The sequence below is a fragment of the Myxine glutinosa genome, chromosome 7 (genome assembly GCF_964187855.1).
Source record: "Myxine glutinosa chromosome 7, kmMyxGlut1.1, whole genome shotgun sequence".
In the NCBI taxonomy this organism is placed as follows: Eukaryota; Metazoa; Chordata; class Myxini; order Myxiniformes; family Myxinidae; genus Myxine; species Myxine glutinosa.
In genome coordinates, this window is record NC_136267.1 from 188,389,316 (window position 1) to 188,401,976 (window position 12,661).

General features: G+C 42.4%; 1 protein-coding gene across 1 annotated transcript in view; it reads left to right on the forward strand.

Annotated features, from left to right (window-relative positions):
• Nucleotides 1-12,661, forward strand: part of LOC137431903 (mitogen-activated protein kinase kinase kinase 13-like) — a 439,979-nt gene that overhangs the window by 205,670 nt on the left and 221,648 nt on the right. The window contains exons 6-7 of the mRNA XM_068123737.2: nucleotides 8,177-8,285; nucleotides 10,316-10,425. Coding sequence (XP_067979838.1) covers nucleotides 8,177-8,285; nucleotides 10,316-10,425 — 219 coding nt within the window. The remainder of the gene's footprint in view (nucleotides 1-8,176; nucleotides 8,286-10,315; nucleotides 10,426-12,661) is intronic.

Genomic DNA, 12,661 nt, shown 5'->3' on the forward strand with positions numbered 1-12,661 from the left:
TGTTGTTCTGTCTCGTTTGTTTTGACAAAAATTAAAAACGCGCGTCAACCGGTCCAAAAATTGCAGAGAAAAAAAATTCATACTGATCGAATCAAGCATTGTACTTGCCGTATTATGACGTCATTCTTACGGTCCTGATGACAACATCATAAACATATCTTATTCCCCAAGGAAGTGCTTGACATTGAGCCATATTTCAATTTTTTCCATGGAGTGGTTTCGGAGATATAAAGGTGCAACTTTTTTCGATTTTTCCAAGATGGCGCCTGTGCCACGTGACCAATGACGTCATAATTATCATTAGAACAATTCTACAGGAGGAGCCGCTCTTATTCTGAAAATTTCGTGTTCATCGGGCTAACAGTTGCAGAGGATTTTTTTTTCCATACTGATCAGATCAAGCGTTGTACTTGTCGAATTATGACGTCATAATGGAGGCACGTATGACATCAACAACAACAACAACAGGCATTTTAAGGCCATTTTCACTGCAAGAGCGGGGGATAGCCTTGCGGTCCCCATGACAATCTTCTCCATTTTGCCCTATTTTCTGCATCTCCCCTTGTTAACCCCCTTGCCCGCATTTCTTCTTCGACCATCTTTAGCCAAGTCTTTCTCGGTCTTCCCCGTCCTCTACTTCCTCCTACATTCATTTCCATCACTCTTCTCAACCAGTCACTTTCGTCCTTCTTCAACACATGACCAAACCATCTCAAACTGTTTCTCTTCACAGCATCCATCACAGGCTCTATTCCCATCAACAACAACAACAACAACATGCATTTTAAGGCCATTTTCCCTGCTAGAGCGGGGGTTAGCCTTGTGGTCCCCATGACAATCTTCTCCATTTTGCCCTATTTTCTGCATCTCCCCTTGTTAACCCCCTTGCCCGCATTTCTTCTTTGACCATCTTTAGCCAAGTCTTTCTCGGTCTTCCCCGTCCTCTACTTCCTCCTACATTCATTTCCATCACTCTTCTCAACCAGTCACTTTCATCCTTCCTCAACACATGACCAAACCATCTCAAGCTGTTCCTCTTCACAGCATCATTCCCAGGCAATATTCCCATCATCTTTCGCAATTCATCATTTGTCTTCCTTTCTCTCAACGATACTCCGCACATCCACCGAACCATTCGCATTTCCACCCTTTCCAGCCTTCGTTGCTGCTCTACGTTCATTACCCATGTCTCGCTCCCATAAATCAAAACACTTCTCACACATGCAGCACACACCTTTCCCTTCAGCTTCAACGAAACTCCCCTCCTCGTCAGCACGCCACTCAGTTCCCGAAACTTCTTATGTTCTTAAACTTCTTCGTATGACATCATCATTGACATATCTTATTCCCCATGGGGTGTACTTGACAATGAGACATGTTTAATTTTTTCCATTAAACGGTTTGGGAGATACAGTCATGTGAAAAAGTAAGTACACCCCATGTAAAGTTTTGACTTTTTCAACATATTTCAACATACAGCTATTTGATCTTCATTACAACAATATTGTTAGATAAAGGTGATATAATATAACAAATATCATGAAACATTTACATTTCGTAGTCCATTGTATAATTTAAATAAACATAAATGCAAATTTCGCATGTGGAAAAAGTAAGTACACCCTTGGCTCTAATAGGTGGTAGTGCCCCCTTTGGCAGAAACAACCTCAAGTAGGCGTTTCTTCTAACTGTCTACCAGTCTCTGACATCGACTGGGAGAAATTTTTGCCCACTCCTCCATGCAGAATTCTTTCAGCTGTGTGATGTTTGAGAGGTTTCTTGCATGCACAGCTCGTTTCAAATCCCCCCACAACATCTCGATGGGATTTAGATCCGGGCTTTGACTTGGCCATTCCAGAACCCTCCATTTCCTTCTTTTCAGCCATTCCTTGGTGGATTTACTGGTATGTTTAGGGTCATTGTCATGTTGCAAGATCCACCTTCGGTTGAGCTTCAACTGTCCAACAAATGGCCTCACATTATCTTCAAGCACCCTCTGGTACAATGAAGAATTCATAGTGGATTCTATGATGGTGAGCTGCCCAGGCCCTGATGCAGCAAAGCTGACCCAAACCATAATATTTCCACCACCATGCTTTACAGTTGGTATCAGGTTCTTGTGGTCAAATGCTGTCTTTGGTTTTCGCCAAACATGTATTCTGGTACTGTGGCCAAATAGCTCTACCTTTGACTCATCTGTCCAGAGCACATTGTTCCAGAAGTGCTGGTCTTTGCCTCGGTGTTCATTGGCAAACTTTAGTCTTGCCCTGATGTTATTTCTGGACAGCAATGGTTTCCGCCTGGCACACCTCCCATGTAGATCAAATTTGTGCAGCCTCTTTCTAATGGTAGACTCGTGCACTTTGACATCAACAGTGGCAAGAGCTACCTGTCGGTCCCGTGATGACATTCTGGGGTTCTTAGAGACTTCTTTCAGCATCTTGCGGTCTGCTCTCGGGCTGAACTTGCTGGGGCGGCCTGGCCTGAACAAGTTGGCAGTTGTTTGGAATCTTCTCCACTTGTAGATGATCTTCCGGACAGTCGAATGATTGATTTCAAATTGTTTGGAGACCTTTTAAAATCCCTTCCCAGACTCGTAGGCATCTATAACCTTCTTTCTGAAGGCCTCAGAGAGCTCTTTTGATCTAGGCATGGTGACGCCTCACACTTCAACAACAAAGAGCAAACCAAACGAAATGTCTGAGGTTTAAATAAGACAGTTCCTCCAATATCCTCTCTAACGATGTTCTAATTATTTGCACCTGAGCTGGTGCACCTAATTCTAATTTTCGGTATTTGAAGTAGTGATAAATGTCGGGGTGTACTTACTTTTTCCACATGCGAAATTTGCATTTATGTTTATTTAAATTATACAATGGACTACAAAATGTAAATGTTTCATGATATTTGTTATATTATATCACCTTTATCTGTCAATATTGTTGAAATGACGATCAAATAGCTGTATGTTGAAATATGTTGAAATAGTCAAAACCTTACATGGGGTGTACTTACTTTTTCACGTGACTGTATGGAGGTGTAACGTTTTTCCAAGATGGCGTCCGTACCACGTGACCTATGACGTCATAATTATCAGCAAAAATATCTATAGGCAGAGGCAATCCGACGGTAAAATTTCATGTCAATCGGACCAACGGTTGCCGAGAAAATGAATTTTTAAAATGCAGACACGACACACATACCTAACCGATTGCTTAACCCCACTTTTCGCTTCACGAGCGCAGGGTAACAAAGTGAGGCTGTCAATGTTATTTGACTATAGGGGTTAAAGGGCAAGGTGACAGTGACGATTTTCGTGAAAGCTGGCAGGCTGCTGCCTGACGCCTTCTTGTTTGTCTGTTTGTTTGTGAACAGGATTTTTTGTTTGTTTATCTGAAAAAGTTGCGGACGGCTTTGGACGAAATTTGGTGGACAAGTTGGGTGTGTAAAAAGAACAAAGTGATTCGATTTTGGTGAATATCCGGATCTGGATACGAGAATTTAAAGCGATTCTTCACCATTGAGAGATGGAGCCTGAATATATATATAGTGCGATATTTCAAAAAGTTATGGACGACTTTTGACAAAACTTGCTCGATGAGTTTGGTAGGTGAAAAGAACAAACCAATTAGATTTTGGTTGAGGTACATATTCAGATTCGGCCTTTCAGTGGGATACAAAGCATCAACCATTCAGCCAGGCGGAGGTATGCGCTCTACCGAGTGTCGTTCTAGTTTTCCTCCTGTATTCTATCTCTTGACAGAATTCTTGTCCACACGATGTTGGGGTCACATGTCCAAAAAGCTCACCGATCTCCACCTCTACTATATACTCCACACATCATTTGCCAAAAAAGGCTGAATTGGATTTCCTTGAACCAAAATCGAATTGGCGTGTTTCAAATTGTTTTCAACTTGTCATCTAGTTTTACCTAACTCATCCACCTAGTTTGGTCATAAATAATGCACAACTTTTTGAAATATCAAGCTATATATCGTTTTTGGCCCCATCTCTCAATGTTGAAGAATCGCTTTAAAAAATTAAAAAATCTCTGATGCGGATCTTCACGAAAATCAAATCGATTCGTATTTGTTAAACACCCAGTCCGAATCCGTCCTTAGCTCTTTCAGATATCCTGCTCACAGCCACACAAACAGACAAGCAGGTGAGAAAACATAACCTCCGTTCACCTTCGGTGGCAAAGGTAACTAAGTCATGGAGGAATTGGAACATAAGATTTATGATGAGGATTGACTGCTACTGAAACAGATCTATTGATGACAGGTTCAGTCATAGTATTTTTCTTACAATCGAGAACTTATATTTAGCACTGTGTATTATCTTTTTAATGCACACAGTCGTGGCCAAAAATATTGGCACCTTTGCACTTTTTTCAAATAACTCAGAATTTTCTCTAAAAATAAGTTGAAATTGACAAAAGTATTTTGTCTCCACAATTCTTTATTTCACTGTTAATATTACAGAACCTTTGTTTTTGATTCAGAACTTAATATATCCTTTTAAATCAGAAAATAAAAATAAATGGCACTGACAAAATTATTGACATCCTAGACCTAATATTTGGTAGCACAGACTTTGGACAAAATCACTGCAGTCAAGCGCTTCCTATAGCCATGAATGAGCTTCCTACACCTCTCTACCGGCAGTTTGGCCCACTCTTCTTGTGCAAACTGCTCCAGTTCTCCCAGATTTGAAGGGTGCTTTCTCCAAACTGCTGTTTTCAGATCTCCCCACAGGTGTTCAATGAGATTTAGATCTGGACTCATTGCTGGCCACTTCAGAACAGTCCAGCATTTTGTCTTGAATCATTCCTGGGTGCTTTTTAAAGTGTGTGTTGGGGTCATTGTCCTGCTGCAAGACCCAAGACCCTCTGGCACCCATTGCCAGAGGCAGCACAGCAACCACAAAACATCACTGAACCTCCTCCATGTTTGAGTGTAGGGAAGGTGTTCTTTTCTCTGAAGGCTTATTTTGTTTTCTGTAAACATAGAGATGATGTGCTTTCCCAAAAAGCTCTAATTTGGTCTTATCTGTCCACAGGACATTTGCCCAGAAGGAGTTTGTTGTTCAGGTGTGTTTTGGGAAACTCCAGTCAGGCTTTCTCAGCAGTGGGGTCCTCCTGGGTCTTCTACCATAGAACCCCCTTACATTGAGTTGGCGATGGATGGTGCGAGTTGAAACTGTCGTGCCTTGTGTCTGAAGATCAGCATGAATCTGTTTGGCAGTTGATGAAGGTGCTTTTTCCACCACTCAAACAATCCCTCGCTGCAATCTTTGATCATGTTTTCTCTTGCGGCCACGTCCAGGGAGGTTGGCTACAGTGCCATGGGCCTTAAACTTCCTGATAACATTGCGTACGGTGGACACAGGAACATCAAGATCTCTGGAGATGGACTTGTAGCCTTGAGATTGTCCATGCTTGGCTACAATCTTGTGTCTGACCGACCTCAAGACAATTCTCTGGTTTTCTTTCTTTTCCCCATGCTCATTGCGGTACACACAGTGACACAAAACAGCAGAATAACTCCTTTTCTCGATTCAAACTGGTTGAATGAGTGATTTTTATAATACAGGCACCTGCAACTCACCACAGGTAAGTTCAATTCCAAAGTAAAGGAGAATCACCTGCTTAAAATCTAATTATTTCTAACAACTTCTAATAGGTGACAATAATGTCCGGGCCATTTTATGATTTCTGTGTGGAATAACCTATGATTTACTAATTTTTTCAGCTTTTTTTGTTTTGTTTCACTGCAAACCAAAGAAATACAAATGTGGATACCAAAATATTTTTTAATTTCAACAATTTTCTGGAAGAAATGGTGCATTATTTGAAAAAAATGCAAGGGTGCCAATATTTTTGGGCACGACTGTCGGTAAAACAATTAGTGATTAGTCTGTCACAATATTTCATGTAAGAAAAGGATAACGCAAAAGTTTGCTCTTCTATTAGCTTCTATATCTTGTTAAAAATAGATGTTTCTGGGAATGAAATTTTCTCAGTTTACTTGAACAAACATGAGATGAAGTAAATATCAATGAGAATCTTTAATATGAATATGAAATATGCATCACAAGCCCTCAAAATTTCCAAATAATGGTGGTATTCAGCTTGTCTGCATTATGCTGACTCTACTTAAACAAGACAAGGCAAACGTAAAAGGAACACAGACATTTATTTTCCCTTTGGAGTATTTTTGCCATTATTTGTCCTTTATGAACAGCAATGAGACAGAACAGCAGCCGACACGGCTTTGGTGTCATGGGCTAACAAGCGACTCTTTTCAAATACAACTGCAGTAAATACCCAGTTGACATTACAATGAATTTCTAGAGAAAGGGCCATTCAAAAATTATGTAATGAATGGAGGGTTTGGGGGGCAGAGGGAGTGGATGTCCAAGCGTTACGGAGTGCTGCAGGGAGCTGTGGCGTTTCTAGTGCGATTACATAACGCTAAATCAATCAATGACAACTTTGTTCCAGGCACCCTTTATTTAGAAATGCAAATGTTTAATTATTCACTTATTCAAAAAATTAATGATAAAAGCAAATCGCTTTGTTTAAACGTCGTTTTCCCATGCTAGTCTTCAGATTGAGGAAGAATCTCATTTGCAACTGAAAGCAATTGAAAGGGGTGGCGAGGGGGGGGGGGGGGGGGGGAGGAGGGTAGTGGTGTTGTGCTAATTAGTTAGGGACTAAGGTTAGTTTTCCCCAGTATGTGATTTTCCCTCTGTAGTTTTCCCTAACGTTTTACATTTACCAAGGCCGGCCATGCAAAACCTTTGTTTAATGACAACAACTGCTGACAGCACCCGAGCAGAGCCGTTCGGCAAGTAAGCCGCGCCTACCTGAACACTTACGGCAAAAGGACATGTCCCCCGAGTGGTACGATGGGCGAAAGAGCCGGCAGGCCACGCCCCCTGATGGTCGTGATTGGCTGGGAGGGCCGGGGGTGATGTGAGAGCGAGAAGCTTCTCGTAAATTTAGCGAAGAAATCGATATCTCTCTTGGTTTTTGACGAGAAGGCTTGGCCATTTTGTGCGGGCTGTGAGGAGAGGGTTTCTGCTGCGGCGATTGAAAAGGAGTTTCAATTATCGTTGGCTCGCAAGGAAGCTGAAGGCCGCGTATGCTTCCCCAGACGGTGGAGGAGAAAGGAGGCCATCTCGTCTGCTCGTCTCAACCACCCTTGGTGCCTTCGGCGCCATCTTGTGTGCTCTGGCGCAAGATAACTTAGCCATCGCCCCACTCTCCATGAAGAGGGCCACTTGACGCCAAAGCTGAGTGCCGGCTGGCTAAAGGGATTTTATTTTACCTTTCCCCTGTGTGCCCATTTATGAGTCCGTGTGTGGAGGTACCTCAGTTAGAATTTTAGTTTCACGTCAGCCTTCATTTTCATTCTTTTATTTCTTTTTATTAAATCATTATTGTTGAATTTACTGTCGCGTTTACTTGTTTGTGGTTTCAGAATATACCCGTGTATTCAGATCAGATAAACGCTTTGCATTCCTTTATCCCACGCATGAAAAAAAGAACGCCATTTTTCGGGCTACCGCCTCAGGAGTAAAACTGTCTCGGCTATTCGTCCAAGGCAGGTCTTAACTAGTTATGGACAGGACAATATGTACCACCTTTACTTACACTGTACCACCTTTACTTTTTAAAATATAGTTTATAATAGCTGAAAAAAACAACTGGAAAAATAGCGTCCCAGGATGGAGGTATGAAATAGGGAGCGGCGGTGTCTTCATCGAGTGTTACGTACTATTTTAGGGGGTGTCTATTGAAGTGGTGGGGTTTCAGATTTGGCCATAAAATGCGTTACGTAATTTTTGAGTGCCATATAGTAAAATACTGTACCATATAACCTATACATTGTAATTTTTGGAACCTTTTTTACGTATAACCTACGGGTTATTTGCATGAAAATATGGTAACTCCTACAATGGAAAGCATTTTGAGGACTGAAAAATTGATAAAAACCAAAAGAAGAAGAAGAAAAATATCCATAAAATATTTCTGCAAGAAGTGACGCAGAAATATTTGCACAGTGCGTGAGGCATCCAAAGGAAGTTGCGCATGTATATTCGATGAAGATTTTAAATGATATTACACAGTAGTAACAGTTACGTCATTGGTGAATGTGGGTTGTTACAGGAACAGCAAACCAAGAAACAGGCCCTCATTTCGACAGATTCAGCTGCACTTAGACATTGCTTCTGCTGATGTGCTCTCAACACCCCAAGAGACCTATTTTCAGTCGCAGGTGATCTCCCAATCTAAAATGCAAGTAATAGAATGAAATGTGACGTTCTTTGAGGTTTGGGAGTCGTAACATAACTTAATATGTTATTATTGGGGGATATTAAGCTACCTGTCATGTCTTCTGTGTGAATATTTAAAATGCCATAGTACCTTTCAAATTGGATGGGTAATTGTTTGCTCAGCCGAGTTTGCTCAGGTACCGAGTGAAAATTCTATTCTTGTTTGCCAGTTTGCCAAACAAAATTCTTGTTTGCTCAGGTACCGAGTGAAAATTCTACATTCCTGCCATGATCTTTGGGAAAGAGAACATTAGTAAATTGGCCATGCCTTCATAAACAAGGAGAAAAAGGCCTAAAATGTCAAAGCCCTCTGTGTTTTTAGCAATTTTGCTGTACCGAGTTAAAGGCCACCAGTCAGCCATCTTTGGTCGGATTACAAAACAAAGTCTTCTGCATCTGTATAATTTCATGCATTGTCTTTGTGCCATGTTTGAGCAAAATTGGTCCATGCATGTCTGACATGGTTGGGGATACGTTTATCTAACGAAATGGCCGCAGGTCGGCCATCTTGAATCGGATCTCGAAAATAAATGACGTGCATATGTAAGCCATCATTCATCATCAGTGTGCCAAGTCTGAACGAGATCGGTAAATGCTTGTCTGAGAAAAGGTTATGGATAGGACGTGTTCAACATCGCGTTTTTTACAACCTGAATGGCCACCAGTCTACCAGTCAGTCATCTTTGATCAAATCGAAAAATAACGTGAGGTGCACGTATATGCCACCATGTAGTGTGCTTCTATCAAGTTTGAACAAAATCAGACCATGCTTGTCGGTTAAATGGTTGGAGACACGTTTAACTAACGAAGTGGCCGCCAGTCGGCCATCTTGAAATTGATGTCGAAATTTAATTATGTGTTTTTCCAAATTTTAACAAGATGAGTAGATGCATCTCCAAGAAATTGTTGAGGACTTGTTCAATACTGGGTTTTTTTTATAACTATAATGGTCGCCAGTCAGCCATCTTTGATCGCATCACGAAACAAAATGATGTGCATATGTATGTATAACATCATGTATTGCCTTTGACCTCTGTAGTATCCCACGAACAGCCTTAATCCTATTTTGTGCTGCATATATCTATAGGGGAGATCTATAGCCAGCTATAGGGGAGATCCCTGGTGTTGGGCTAGCGGCTAGGGTGCCAGCTTAGGATCCAAGGATCCTGGGTTCGAATCCCGGTCGATCGCTGAATTAACGCCAGGGGGGTTGACTCAGCCTGTCATCCTTCCGAGGTCGGCAAATTGAGTACCAGTACACTGGTAATTCCCTGTTTATCGTAAAAAGGTGACAAACAGGGTTGGCGGCAAGAAGGGCATCCGGCCGTAAAACATTGCTTCAAAAAGGGAACCAAAAAACAACAACAACCACGGTCCCCGAAAAGGCCAACCCCCGCTTTGCGGGGAAAAATGGCCTCTAAAGGTGGTTTTTATATATCTATAGGGGCTATTATAAAGCAAGTTTGTGCCAAATTACATCTCTATCGACTCAAATAAAAGAGGATGGAAAGGCAAAATGTGTGATTTTAGTGTTTAACCTTCGACCCATTGAAAGAGGAATGGAGCCCCAACTTGAAAAAAAATGAAGATAAAAAACCAGTCTGTGTGTAATACAGCAAGGAACATACACAGCAAAATTGAAGAAGAGTGCCTCAGAAATGACTGAAGGGTGAACAATTGTAATTGATGGAAAGAAAGAATGAATAAGAAAGAAACATATGGAATAGAATAAATAGCATCTGTCCTCCCTGTAAGAGAAGGGGGACATAGAAAAATTGCACAAAATATTATTTTTTGTCCTCACAAGGCTGTAGAAGGTACAAGTAAAAACTTCCCCTCTCAGGGCACATCGGCCAACTCCATCCATTTTGATTCATTACCCAAGTGGCTCCAACAATCGATTCACTTTTAAGCAAATAACAAATCGTATAGAAAACATCGTCTCATACCTTGGTGATGCTGGTGTGCGCAGGCCGAGTGGCGAGAAGAGGTACGGTTACACTTTGAGAAGATCCGTAGTGAGGGGGCATGCATCCACCAGCTCGATGAACAACTCATTCGGCGTCGGCGTGAGGAGCTCAGGTAAGATGTGGATGCTTTTTTGACTTTTTAAAATATGAAATGTTCTAAAAGCATCCACAGCACGTTTGAACATATTTCAACAGAAACAGCAGTAATTGTGAACAATAACAAAAACAGGAAGATCTCACAATGAGGCAAACACCAAGGGAATGTATGAGCAGGGTCAGAGGAAAGGAAGGAGGGTACGAAACTGAACCTGGCAGGTAAGATAGTTGAGATAGGAAAGGTGAAGATCATGGGTTCATAATTAGGGTTTATTAGATATGGTGGAGCACTGTTTGGTTGAAGTCCTGGAGGGAAGAGTGAGACAGAACAGCCTCTGGAAGGTGGGTCCATAGACGGGAGAACCGTGGAATAAAATAGTTGAGGAGGAAGTCAGAAATCGAGCTATGAAGGCGGCCTTTCTATGCCACAGGTAGAATGCATTGCAAGAAAAGCAGGATGATTGCTGATTGTCAGCTGATTGCTGACAACCTTGCTGATTGCCCAAGATATCTCGAAGGAGATGATAGTATTACCTCTTGTTTGAGTTTGATCACATTCATCCATTGCTGAGAGAGAGGCACGGAAGCATGTCCAGAGTTGATTGATTGTTACGGAATCCAAACTGAAATGGTCGGAGATCAGGCTGTCCGAGAACAGGAAATACTTCATAAGTAACGATGGATTGAATGACTTTGTGTGTATTTGGAAGCATGCTCATTGGCTTGTAGTTGGTAGGGTCTGCTTCCGCCCCCTTTTTGTGGCTGGGAGTGATATTTGCTGACTTCCATGCAGAAAGGAGGTGGCCAAAGGGGAAGGACATACTGAATAGGGCAGCTAGAGGGGGGGGCAAGAACGGCAGAGCAGGATTTGAGAACATGAGCACTGACGCCATGTTGACTCGTCACCAAAGCAGGATCAAGACCAGGTAGAACTTTCTGTAACTTCTCAGGGGAAAATGACACCGAGTCCAGTAGGCAGCGGGTGCATCGGCATGCAGTGCGGACAGAACCGGATGGGTTGGGCACGCGGCATTTGGAGGCAAAGACAGGATTTAGACATTCTGCATTATATCAGGCGGAGTGAGCAGGAATATCGTTTGAGGCAAGGGGCGGGTTTGAGGGGAAGCAACCACCAGAGACAGACTCGACAAGGTGCCACCAAAAGATGGATGAAGGAGACTGGTTTGAAAGTTTGGTCTTGAAATGTGTAAGACTATGTTTTCTTGCTTCCCTCAGTATGGACACACGTTGCGAGCCTTGCGGAATGAACAAAAATCACCCTCGGTCGAGGTAGCGTTCCAAGCTGCAAAAAGTAAGCTGTTTAACTGCAAACCACCTCCCCACGGGATTCAGTGTACCAGAATCTCGAGTAAGGATAGAAAAGTGCAGACAAGATGTGATAAACCGGTGCCTGAGAGAAAGTGGACTTTGTGAAAGTATTCCCAGGCAAAGTGAATATCAGGTGCTGTGGACATGGCAGTGCAATCATTTTGAGAGAGGCCAGATTGAAGTCGCTGCCGGTTGGCCTGTGCAAATAGCCATATTCTATGTCAGTGAGGTTGATCCCTTACAATCGCCGCTGAGGTGTGCAGTGCACCTGGATTTTGGAACTCTAAACTTGTGTTCTTATTTGACCGAATGTATTTGTACTTTTTATGAAGCGAAAAAGACAAATGAATGAATAGCCAGAGAGCTGTGGGCTGAGACAAGGAGGTGATCACAAGAACCAATAGGGGCAGATGAGCAACAAGAGAGATTGAATGAAAGTTTTGCATTAAGAGATCCAGAATGCAGCAGTAGTTCCAAGAGATCCAGAATGCAGCAGTAGTTCCAAGAGATCCAGAATGCAGCAGTAGTTCCAAGAGATCCAGAATGCAGCAGTCGTTCCAAGAGATCCAGAATGCAGCAGTAGTTCCAAGAGATCCAGAATGCAGCAGTAGTTCCAAGAGATCCAGAATGCAGCAGTCATTCCAAGAGATCCAGAATGCAGCAGTAGTTCCAAGAGATCCAGAATGCAGCAGTAGTTCCAAGAGATCCAGAATGCAGCAGTAGTTCCAAGAGATCCAGAATGCAGCAGTAGTTCCAAGAGATCCAGAATGCAGCAGTAGTTCCAAGAGATCCAGAATGCAGCAGTCGTTCCAAGAGATCCAGAATGCAGCAGTAGTTCCAAGAGATCCAGAATGCAGCAGTAGTTCCAAGAGATCCAGAATGCAGCAGTCGTTCCAAGAGATCCAGAATGCAGCAGTAGTTCC